This window comes from Danio rerio, chromosome 15 (genome assembly GCF_052040795.2).
Source record: "Danio rerio strain M-AB ecotype USA chromosome 15, GRCz13ab, whole genome shotgun sequence".
NCBI lineage: Eukaryota > Metazoa > Chordata > Actinopteri > Cypriniformes > Danionidae > Danio > Danio rerio.
This window is the reverse complement of record NC_141035.1, coordinates 35153281-35165793: the sequence shown is the minus strand read 5'-3', so window position 1 is coordinate 35165793 and position 12513 is coordinate 35153281. Positions and strand designations below refer to the sequence as shown.

At 34.0% G+C, this 12513-nt stretch overlaps 1 protein-coding gene across 4 annotated transcripts in view; it reads right to left on the bottom strand.

The window, feature by feature from the left end:
* trim3a (tripartite motif containing 3a) overlaps window positions 1-12513 on the bottom strand; it is a 56478-nt gene that overhangs the window by 23384 nt on the left and 20581 nt on the right. For 2 of the 4 annotated variants that reach the window (XR_015509629.1, XM_087284379.1), the window contains exons 2-3: window positions 3316-3489; window positions 167-407 (exon numbers count right to left, since the gene is read on the bottom strand). Coding sequence is in view for 3 of the 4 variants with exons in the window: in XM_087284379.1 (XP_087140505.1) it covers window positions 167-407; window positions 3316-3461 (387 nt within the window). In the remaining variant the exon portion in view is untranslated. Of the gene's footprint in view, window positions 1-166; window positions 408-3315; window positions 3632-12513 lie in introns of all 4 variants that reach the window. The other 2 variants (XM_087284380.1, XM_087284381.1) reach the window with 2 other exon arrangements.

The following is a 12513-nucleotide window of genomic DNA, read 5'->3' as shown; positions in this document are numbered from 1 at the left end:
ACTACCCAATTTAAATCTGCAAATGTCCCATTAATATCTTTCTACAGTATTCAGTTCTGTACTGAAGTATATTTTTCTGTACTGTACTGAATATTTAGTACACAGGAGGATCAGTCCTGCTCTCATCATCAGTACTGTCCCATCAGTAATATGTGTCTGTGCTTACCTTGCCCTCATGGTTTGGGCAGGACAGTGGCGGAGCGTATGTAGCCGCTCCAGCCGACTCCAGCCCACTAGATGCTTCAGAACGGGTGCAGTCCTGCTCTCTCTGCAACACCTCCATCAGATTAGTTATGAAGAAATTATTCTGCAGCGCTGCTACACCCTTCTCCGGCAGAATGGAGGTCTGTCGGCACACGGGGCAGGACAGGGTCAAAGACTGAGGTGGGATGTAGTTCTGGAGGCATCTGAAAAACAAGCACAAGTTCAAGTTGAATGAAAATGCACTCAGAAATACTTAAAGGTGCATTATTTAGCAAATGATGTACATTTTTTTAGATGGCAAAAAAAGACCGCCATAAAACAACAAGACCTCTCCCCTTTTAAATATTGTAACTAGACACGCCCCTTACTACTGATTGGCTGAAAGAGTTTTTGGACACTGTTTTTTTAAATGTTGCTTAGTGAACCTTCAAGGTGAGACAGTGCAGGTAGGCCTGTCACACACAAAAAAACAACATTATTCTCATTTTAAGATTGCTTTATGCCACTATAATGTTTATATAGCAGAATAAGAACGCAAATTAGGACAACAACTATTCATTCTAAATGTTATTTAAATGAACTAATTTAAATATTTACAATGGTGATGTAGAATTTCAATGTTCCTGTAAAATGGCTAAAAATAAATGCAGCTTTGAAACAGCTCATTTGGACAACTTTTTTTCCCAAACCATCAGTAGTTTTTAGGAAAATGTAAATATGTACTTTTCTTCAGCTGTCAGGGATTTTTATGTTAACATGATGGGTGATGCATATTGCGTCATCAAAATGCATTGAGGTCATGTACATGTATTCAGCTGCAATACGTCGATATATTGATTATTGTGACAGACCTGACTGCAGCCAAACAGCTTTTTTCTTGTAGCTGTTATTAAAAAAAGTATTTTTTCGTTTTTTTATTTTCAGTCCAGTAATTCAGTAAAGAAGTGGTTTTCTAAAATGAAGTTTAAATCTCACAGCTGTATTCATATCTATATTCTGAAGGTTTCACAGACATTCTGTTTATCTGTTTGTATATAATTTGCCATATTATATATAACATTTGTGTGTGTGTGTGTGTGTGTGTGTGTGTGTGTGTATATATATATATATATACAGTATATATATATATATATATATATATATATATATATATATATATATATATATATATATATATATATATATATATATATATATATATATATATATATATATATATATATATGGATTATTACCTCTGGTTGTTCAAGCTACAGTCACATACAGTACTTTTATTTTTTATTTCAAATGGGTTTAATACATGGGACATCAAACTACAATATTCATTTTATAAATTATAATTTAAGGTTATTGCTAACTATTACTAACCCAATAAACACTTCCCTCCCTCAGCCACCTCTCAGATCCCATAGGAGATAGAAAAGAAGAGAAAAACAGTGGTCAAAATAATGTAAAACAAAATAAAAGGGAAATTAAAGAAATACGGTGGTCAAAATAAATTACAATAAAAACAAAGCAAAGCAAAACAAAGCAAAGCATATGGAATACGAAATCTGCAAAAACTATAAATAAATGAATAAATAAATACGCAAATAAATAAATGAGTAAGTAAATTCAAAATTCCTGGGGAAATAAAATAATAATAAATAAATAAATATGCAAATATATAAATAATTGAGTAAATAAAGCTGTATATTCCTGCATAAATAATTCATAAATAAATAAATTTGTAAATATATAAATAAATGAGTAAATAAAGCCATCTATTTCAGCATAAAAAAGAATTAATAATTAATTAATTAACATGCAAAAAATATAAATAAATGAGTAAATAAAGCCATCTATACCTGCATAAAAATTAATTAATTAATTATTATGCAAATATATAAATAAATGAATAAATAAAGCCATCAATTGCCACATAAAAAAGAATTAATAATTAATTAATTAACATGCAAATATATAAATAAATGAGTAAATAAAGTTGTATATTTCTGCATAAAAAATAATTATTAAATAAAAATGCAAATAAATAAATAAATGCATATAAAAATCCACAAATTCCTGCATAAAAAAGTAATTAATATGACAGGCACGTAAATAATTAAATACATTACACGGATGTTTGGGGAATAAGAATGCTGAAATTAATGTTTATTCCCACATCCCCAACCCCAATACATTTATTTATTTTATTGCATATCTTTTTATATATTTATGCAGGAATCTGTGGATTTCAATATACATTTATTTATTTGCATATTCATTTATTTATTGTTTTATTTATGCAGGAATTTATTAATTTATTTACTCATTTATTTATTTATTTGTGTATTTATACATTGTTTTTGCAGGTGTTGTCCACCATACAAAACCTGCAAAAACAATGAATGAATAAATAAATAAATACCCATAAATAAATTAATAAATGAGTAAATAAATCAATAACTTCCTGCATAAATAAAACAAATAATATGCAATTTATTTATTTAATATTTTATACATGCAGGAATTTATGGATTTATTTACTCAATTATTTTATTTATTTGTGTATTTATTTATTTAGTATTTTATTAATGCAAGAATTTATGGATTTTTTTGTCATTTATTAATAAATTTGCATATTTATTTATTTATTTATTCATTTATTTATTATTTTATTTATGCAGGAGTTTATGGATTTATTTATTCATTTATTTATTTATTTGCGTATTTATTTATTTACAGTTTTTGCAAGTTTGCAAAAAAGGGGTCTCTAAATAAAAAATAAACTTATAAATGCTCAATATAAGTATGCCTTGACTTAATTAGTTTTTTAAAGCGGTTTGTTATCAAAAATAATTCCTTTTGCAAAAACACAGAGAAAGTTTTGAAAGCCAGATTAAGATTCAAAATCTGTCCAAAGTGGATGAAAACATCCCCAACAGCACACAAGGGTTAAAAGTCAAGCTAGTTACTTCCTCGAGGACAGCCAGATTGCAGTTATTTCACCAGCACACCACTAAGTGTCAAAGCTCTGGTGTTTTGGGCGTTATTTAGCGAATTTCTTCCACCCCAGTGAACTTAGCCAGTCTTAAGCACATCCTAAAAGACACACTCAGTTTACTGTACCTCTCGCAGAAGGTATGCAGGCAGGGCAGGACTTTAGGATTGTGGTAGTGCTCCAGACAGATGCTGCACACCAGGAACTGCTTGTCAATCTGACGCACCACTGGACTGGTGCTGCCGCTCTCCCGCTTCGCCATCGTGAGAGGCATTCAAATCAAGAGACTGAGGCCTTGCACACTGTCAGAAAGTGAGAGAGAGTCAATTAATCTTTAAATAAAGCTGCAGATCTGCACTCATTGTTAGACTTGCTGTGATTTACAGTTATTTATTTTTAAAAAACGGCCGGTAAAATATCACATACATACTTAATGGTTCACTGCTGTAAAATGGGTCATTGTGGGTCATTTTAAAACTTTTGTGCAATTCTAAAGTTATGGATGTGACATTTGCAGAAAAAACTTAAAGAATGTATATGTTAACAGAATATTGAAACATCCGTTTATATTTTCCTAATCAACTAACCACAAAGTTAAGGAATTACAAAAATATCAATCTGTAAACGTTTTATATTTTAAATGAGGAGAAACTTGTTATGGATGTGACTGAAAAGGTATGCGAGTTTACAGTGTGCAACATACTTTGTAGATGTTGCATGAATTAAACTGCGCAACCCAAAAGAAATGATACTAATCAAAAATATAGAAGTTGGCTTTCTATAGGACAAAAAGGATTTATTTTATGTAATATTACATGTTTACATTTATGAGGAAAAGGTTTTTGTTATAGATATGACGTTTCTCCGTTATGGATGTGACAGTTGTCAAATTGGCACTTGTGTGACTTTGGTAAATTAAATTAAATTGTAATTTTACTTAGAGCTGCACAATTAATCATAAAAAAAGATCGCAATCTCGATTCAACCCCCTAGGATAGATGATCTTAATCCATCAGTTCTACGATTCTGCCAATCATATTTTTAAGGTCAGGAGAGAAGAAAATTCATCCGCACATGTTTACACGTTGTTTTACATACATTGCTCAGCAATGCGAACACCTCCAAATGTTGAATGAGTCACATACTGTATTTATAAGGTATAAATCACCCAAAAATTTTGGGTTCATGTAATGATGTATTCAAGGCCGCGAAAATCACAAGTGACGTGAGCTGACTGTGAGCTGTTACCACAGAGAGGTACCTGTGAATTAAGTCTACTTTAGAGAACAGAACTTGCATAGGCTGTGAATAACAGGTAATAAAGTTGTAAATAACATTCATACAGTTTTTGGCACAGAGTGATCGTTTGGGAGCCGCGCGAGAAGCATGAACCGCACTTGGCAATGAAAATGAAATGGAAAGTGCACACATAATTTAAATGATCGTATCACTTTTTAAATAATGATTACGACAAGCATTTAGGACGTTTTTCTTTCATAGCGAACACAGAGTGTGTCAGTATAACTACGCTAGACTATATGATGTTGAATATAATGTAAGAGGAAATCTGTTAATGATGAATGTCTGATTTTACCAGTAGAAAAAAATGGTCTAATAATGCTTTCTCAAACATAATAATTCTAACTAAGTCTATTAAAAATTGAGCATTTTAACCAACAATAGACCTACATATTATATTATTGTTGTCTGCCATATGTTTGACAAATACAAATATTAATAGCCCACTCGTTAACCTTTATTTTACATCTACAGAATCGTGAGAAATCGTGATCTTTATTTTAAGCAAAAGAATCGCGATTCTCATTTTAGCCAGAATCGTGTAGCTCTAATTTTGCTGTAAAATGAAATCACGGTAGGGCCCTGCTACTGTAAAACACATTTACAGGTAAATTACTGTAAAGGGGAAATGCTGCCAGCAAGTCACTGCAAATATTCAATAAAATGTTTTCCATAAAAAACTCTTTCCATACTTATCATGTTTACTTTTGTATTTACTGCGTATGTATACCATGTATAAACAGTATATGTCCAGGATAGAAAGATTTTTGCAGGTATTACATTTACATTTGCATACAGTCTAGTAATTTAGCAGATGCTTATGTCCAAAGCAACTTTTAGGAGGAGGGGGGGGGGTTGGGGGGGTGGGGGGGGTTATATAGAGAGGTTTTTAAACTGTTGTTTTGACCAAATGTTTTATTTTCTAAAGTGGACAGTAGCATTTAAAAATATTTCTTATATTAATGCAAATACCAAAATGGGACGCCATGCAATGAAAAAGCTATGAATTAATCATCTATATTTGAACCAATCCTTCAAAAATTAATTCTGGATGCAATGAAATTAAATTCTGACAAATGAAATACCAACAATCAAGACTGCATGATTATATGGTGTAATGGCTTTGCAATCGAAAAATATCATTACAATGGAAGTCAATGGGGGAAAAACAGCAACTAACATCATTTAAAAAGGTAGTAAATATGCTTAGAGTGCCTTTGCTTAGAGTGTCAAAGGATTTTCCCAAAAATGTGTGGAAATAAGATTTGTCACAAAAATCCTTCCATTTGCCGAAACACAGAGAAAGTTGTGACCAAATTATACTCAAAATCAGCCCAGAGTAGATGAAAACAGAACAACAGAACAGAACACAACAGAACACAAGGGTGAAACACAAGCTTTCGCAGTCAGCCATATCCATGACACACATCCATGTCAACATCTGTCTGCTAGGATTAACCCCGTTCTCTCCATCAGCCACAACATGTTATTGTTCCGTAACAATGAATGTACAAACAGCAGCCATTTATCACTCAAAAACACGTGAAATGCCATTTCAGCCAAAACATAACAGCCTTTCTGTTATTCTGTCAGTCAGTCTGTCTGTCTGTCTATCTGTAGAAGCACATGCTTTTGTTTGCAATTATGGTATCCATGCGTTTCCTCGTCTGCCAGGATTTTCCAGCTTCTGATTCCCTGTAGTCAGTTTGGGATTAGAGTGTAAACATTTTGTCTTCTGAAAGTATGACTTTTAAATTCCGTGTTGAAACACAAGCCACATGACAGCACTTCCTCTTAGATGGCAAACATGGACAGCTGAAGAAACACTGTAACTGTACCTGTAATAACCGTGCAAATCAAAGGGTAGGTCTGTCCATGTAATGTCACAGAGACTGGTAGAATCAATTCAGGTCAATTCAGGGTTACTGTAACTGAAACTATAAACTTAAACCATAAGGTATTTACCTAAAGTAAAATTAATTAGCTGGCGCAGAATTAGTTGGCACAGAAACAAAAATTATTGTGGAAAACACTATGCAAATAAGCTTGCATTTAATTGAATTATGTCTCATTTACATTTAGTTTAATATTGTATGATATAGAGGTGCACGATTTTAAGCAAATAAAAATTATAATCACAATTTTTTTTTGCCTAAAATAAAGATCACGATTTTTCTCACAATTTTGTAGATATAAAATAAAGGTTAATAAGTGGGCTATTATTGTTGTTATTCTCAATTAGTGGTAAAACAGCAATAGGGCTGTGTAGCTGTACTGTTGGTTAAAATGCTAAATTTTGTATAGACTTGGAATGGTGGACTTGAACAGACTTTAGATTTGTCCTGGTCATTAATGCTGATGATAATTCTGATGTTGATTTATTGTGTTTGAGACATATGCTTACTTAATTTTCTGCTTAAATCTGTCACTGACGTGATTTCCGTGAATACAGAAGACTGGGTGGGTATTTTTGCATTTCAGACTGATTCGGCTGGAATTAGGACTATGCGCTTTAAGTTTCATTTTCACTGCTAAAAGCGGTTCACTTCCCGCGAGGCTCCCAAACAATCACTTTGTGCCACAAACTGAATGTTATTTACAACTTTATTACCTGTTATTCACAGCCAATGCAAGTTCTGTTCACTAACGTAGACTTTATTCAGAGGCGCACGCGCCCGCCCTCTCTGTGGTAACAGCTGTCAGTCAGCTCACGTCACGTGTGATTTTGCAGTTGCAAATACATTTCATGAAGACAGAAATGACATTTTTGAGGTGAATTATATCTTATAAATACAGCATGTGACTCTTTCAACACCATTTGGAGGTGTCCACGTTGCTGAACAACGTACGTATGTAAAACAATGTGACTTGAGATCGTCTAGGGGGTCGAATCGAGATTGCGATCTTTTTACGATGAATTGTGCAGCTGTATAAACTGTAGATAGATAGATAGATAGATAGATAGATAGATAGATAGATAGATAGATAGATAGATAGATAGATAGACAGATAGATAGATAGACAGATAGATAGATAGATAGATAGATAGATAGATAGATAGATAGATAGATAGATAGATAGATAGATAGATAGATAGATAGATAGATAGATAGATAGATAGATAGATAGATAGATAGATAGATAGATAATATATGCAACACAAAAAAATAAATATTTTACATAAAATTACTAAAATTAGCTCGCTCTAATCATCATATATAGACCCCTATTGGCATTGACTTTGTCAATTTTCTAAAATAGTTTTATGATTTTATTTCTGACTTACAAGTTATAGTTATAGTTGATACTAATTGTAGGAGAATGCCCACATCCACATAGATGACACTAATAATACATTAGGGCTCGCGTTTACAAATTTATTATAATCACTTAGGATAAAGCAAAGCTTTGTTGGTCCAAGGCATTGCTTAAAGCAGGGGTGTCCAAACTACGGCCCGCGGGCCGCAGATCAGTTTTGTGGCAGCCTGCGAGGCTTTTTAGGAATATTAACAGAATCTGGCCCGCTATACAAAAATGAACGTAATTCAATAAATAACCACCGGGTGTGAAGGCTATTACATGCCTTCAATTAGGCAGCAGTTCTTGTTATGAAGTAAAACGAACCGAACAAACTGAAAGAAACATAATTCATAATCACGTTTTGGCAAGCCATGGCACAAGCAAGAAAAAGGAAAATCAACAGTGAGTGCAGGAAATTTCAGTCACGATGGGGCAAAGAATATTTCTTCACAGAGGTCAGTGGAATATGTGTCTGTTTAATTTGCCAGGAATCAATTGCAGTAATAAAGGAATATAATATTAAAAGACATTATAAAATAAAACATCAGGCCCTCAGCTCTTACACTGGTGCCGAACGAGATCAAAAAGTAAAACAAATAGCAGCTGGCTTATCAGCTCAACAACAGCAGTTTTTTTTTGTGCTAATAAAGTGCAAGAAAATTCTACGCTGACTAGTTATGATGTAGCCCAGCTAATCGCTCAGCACAGGAAACCTTCACTGAAGGAGAATTTATAAAGGATGAGTGTTGCAAGTGTAACTTGCCCAGAGAAGATTCAAGATTCAAGAAAGTCTTTCTAGAAACACAGTTGGACGATGAATTAAAATAACCAATTAAAATAATTCCATAACACGCACACACGCACGCACGCACGCACGCACGCACGCAAAGACGCACACACACACACACACACACACACACACACACACACACACACACACACACACACACATATACAACATATATATATATATATATATATATATATATATATATATATATATATATGCATGTGTCTGTGTAATGTATGTAATATATGGGCCCGGGACAACTTTTTTTTTTGCATCTGGCCCTCGGCCCAAAAAGTTTTGACACCCCTGGCTTAAAGCATAGATTAGATCTAATTTTATCGCATGAAATTGAGATCATAGATGTAGACATTATACCACAAAGGAATAATATAACAGACCACTACCTCTTACTATATAAGCTGTGTTTACCTGATATTTGCAGATCTGCACAGATACATCGCCTGGGTAGAACTATTGTCCCGTCCACCAAAGACAAATTTACAAATAACCTGATCCTTCTCTATTTCTAAATGCATGCTCAAATGCAAATGACCTTGATGTAGTAACTAGCAGTATGGATGTCATCTTTACAAACACATTAAATGGTGTAGCCCCGATCAAATTAAAAAAAGGCTAATGAAAATAAAACTACACCATGGTATAACAGTCATACTAGCGCTCTCAAAACAGCAACTGATGTCCTGGAACGTAAATGGAAAAAGCTAAATTAGAGGTCTTTAGAATTGCATACAATGATAGTATGTCCAGCTGTAGGAGGGCTCTAAAATCCGCCAGTCCAGAGACTGCACCTCCGCAAACAGATAGAAAATAACCATAACAATCCCAGATTTTTATGCAACACCACTGCTATCACACTTTATTTTCAGTCTGAAAATCTAAATCCTGGTGTGAAGTACAGTTGCAAAAAATAAATATTGATAAACGACAAATAAACTGTATTTTGCACTGTTCGGTTATTGTTCTTGTATTGTCACACAAATAAACAATAAAAAGCTTTAAAGTTTTTATGCTGAATGACATTCTGTACGTCCCAATAAAAACAATCGTCTGTCATGTCAAGTAGAGTCTTTCTGTGAAATAGTGTAGTGTGATGAATGAACACAAAGCATCCAGACTACAGGAAAAGTGCAGACTCATCCCTCACATCCTGGGATTAGAAACTTCCCCTTTCCCTCATGACAAACCTGTAACGTCAGACAGACGCTCTGTACAGTAATCGTTCATTTCCAGCAGACTGCATTCCCCCATTCTCTCTCATATTCTCCATTCTTTATGCTCCCTAAAGCTGTTTATTTCCTCTAACAGACAATAAAAAAACATTTGATGACGTATCTATCTGAGTGCTCTACTTTTTACTTCTGTCTCTTCACGTGGAAGGGAAAAAAGGAAGTTTCTAAACGCCACTACCCAAAAATCCTCCCAGTTCCTTCCTATGTGTTCACACAGCGAGAGAGAAAGACAGAGAGAAAGAGCGAGAGAGATTAACTAGTCATTCCGAGCCATTCAGACCAAAAAGCCAGCTGTCCTTATTATTACAGCAGAGAGAAAACCCTGGGGATATTCTTCCAATAATAAATTACACCCGCTGATAGCACTGCTCATTTGCACACGTCTGCAACTGTGTGGTTTTAGTAGCAGTTCACTAAAGGAATACATGCAAATCAGGCCACAGGCGCAAAAGACCTGCTTGCAGCTGGAAAATTTGAGATGATTTTGTGCAATAAGGGTGTGGGATACTGACAAAAATTTTTTTTCAAAAATTAAACAATAATTAGCTGGGTGTGTTTTTTTCTGGCCCTTTATGTCATGAATAAAACAATATGGCCAAAGGAAAAAAGTAGGTGGTAGCAGGTGACTTTTTTATTGGGTGGTTCAATTGATTTATTCAAAACAGCTGATTCATTCAGAAATGAAGAATGTGGCTGTATTCTTGAACTGATCAAATAATCATAGACTTATATGATTCATTTAGAAATGAAACTCTACAGAGTTACTCTGAGACTCAAATGTTCTGCTCCAGCTTTGTTCGTAACTATTTTAATTTTAATAAATAAATATAAACAGACAATACTGGGCCTAAAATGTAACTCAATCCATATTAGTCCATGTTTGGTAAACTGTTGTATAAAATCAAAATAACATTTGTAATCTGTAGATTTCTGCAAAATGATTTTTAAAGTATAACAAATAAAAACTTTATTAATACATTTTTTTAAAAAGTTTTTAACTTTTATTAATTATTTAAAATGCAAATTCATTTTTAAATGACTGCAAAGCAACAGTGGGTCTCTCATATAACACATCCATAAAAGTCAGAAAATATTACTTTACAAACTGCATTGTACATAAATCATTTAAACATCTGTGAAAAGCTGCTGACTTTTCAGTGGGCACAGATTCTGTTTAACTGCAAAGTGTGTGACAAAAATGTTAGCTCACAGGTTGGTAAAACAATAAATACATTTGATTGTAGATGGTAAGACATTCCAGACACAATATTTTGCTTGGTGAACATATAAATATGCATATTTATTACAAAAAAGCAATGGTTTTTAATATATATACACACACACACACACACACACACACACACACACACACACACACACATATATATATATATATATATATATATATATATATATATATATATATATATATATATATATATTAGGGATGTAACGGTATCAGAATTTCACGGTACGGTAATACCTCGGTATGAATGTCACGGTACGGTATTTATTGAATCATTTACAGGAAAAACAAAACTTTTGAAAATACTCCAAAAAAGTGCCAAAAGTGTCAATGACATACAAATTAGCCATCTATCTGTAAGCTTTGAAACAGGAACTTCAATTTTAATAACAAAAAATTATTAAACCATGTAAAAAAAATAAAGTTTCAATTTAGTATTGTTGAAAACTCATCACATTCAACATTTAATCACTCACTCACTTAGATAGAGATGGGTTTAAAGGAAAATTATCATATAACTATAATCTGGTAAAAGCTGGTATCTCTGGGTATTTACAATGTCCCCTGCAACAGAAAAAAACCCTCTCATTTGGGACTGAGGATTCTGGGACAGAGATATGACTTGGCCCATGTTGACAGCAGAGGGTAACGTTGTGCATTGTCTTTCCCCCACTTGAGAAGACAAACCATGAGTGAGATAGAGGTCTCTTTGCGGTACAAGTCAATGTCTGCATCAATCTGAACAGTGTGCTGTGTTTCTGCAGTCCCCATGACTGCTATTAGTCGTATTCCCCAACTTGCAGGCACGTGCACACATACAGTAGGGCTCAACCTGTGCAGTGCACATGCCCTTTTTAGTCTTGGATAGAAAGTGCCCTTCCAAAACGATCAAAAGTGCCCCCGCGACGCGACACAACCTCCGTCCAGCCCTTCAGTAGACAACAGCGCTCTTGAGTATGCGCGCTCAACCCCCCCTCGGCGCTTTATAATACGCGCGCGACTACACAGCTGATCAGAACGCGCGCGACAACACTGCTATTCAGTACGCGCGCGGCGACAACACCCGCTTTAGGTTCGATCATTTCCATCTTTTTTTCATCTCCGCTACTAGCAGCACACTCCATTTCCGCATTACTGGATCTGTAGCGACAACAGACCGCAAAGGATTATGGCCACGCCTGGGCTGATGGGAAATGTAGTTTAAGCTACCTCCCGTTCGCTTCATTCGCCTGAGCAAATTTTCTCACAAGACCTATAGTTTTACCGAGTCATGCGACTTCGGTAATATCGAAAAAAATTAATATTGCGGTATGACGGTATTTACAATACCGTTACATCCCTATATATATATATATATATATATATATATATATATATATATATATATAATATTAATATAAATATTATAGGTAAATGGGTTGCAGCTAGAAGTGCATCCGCT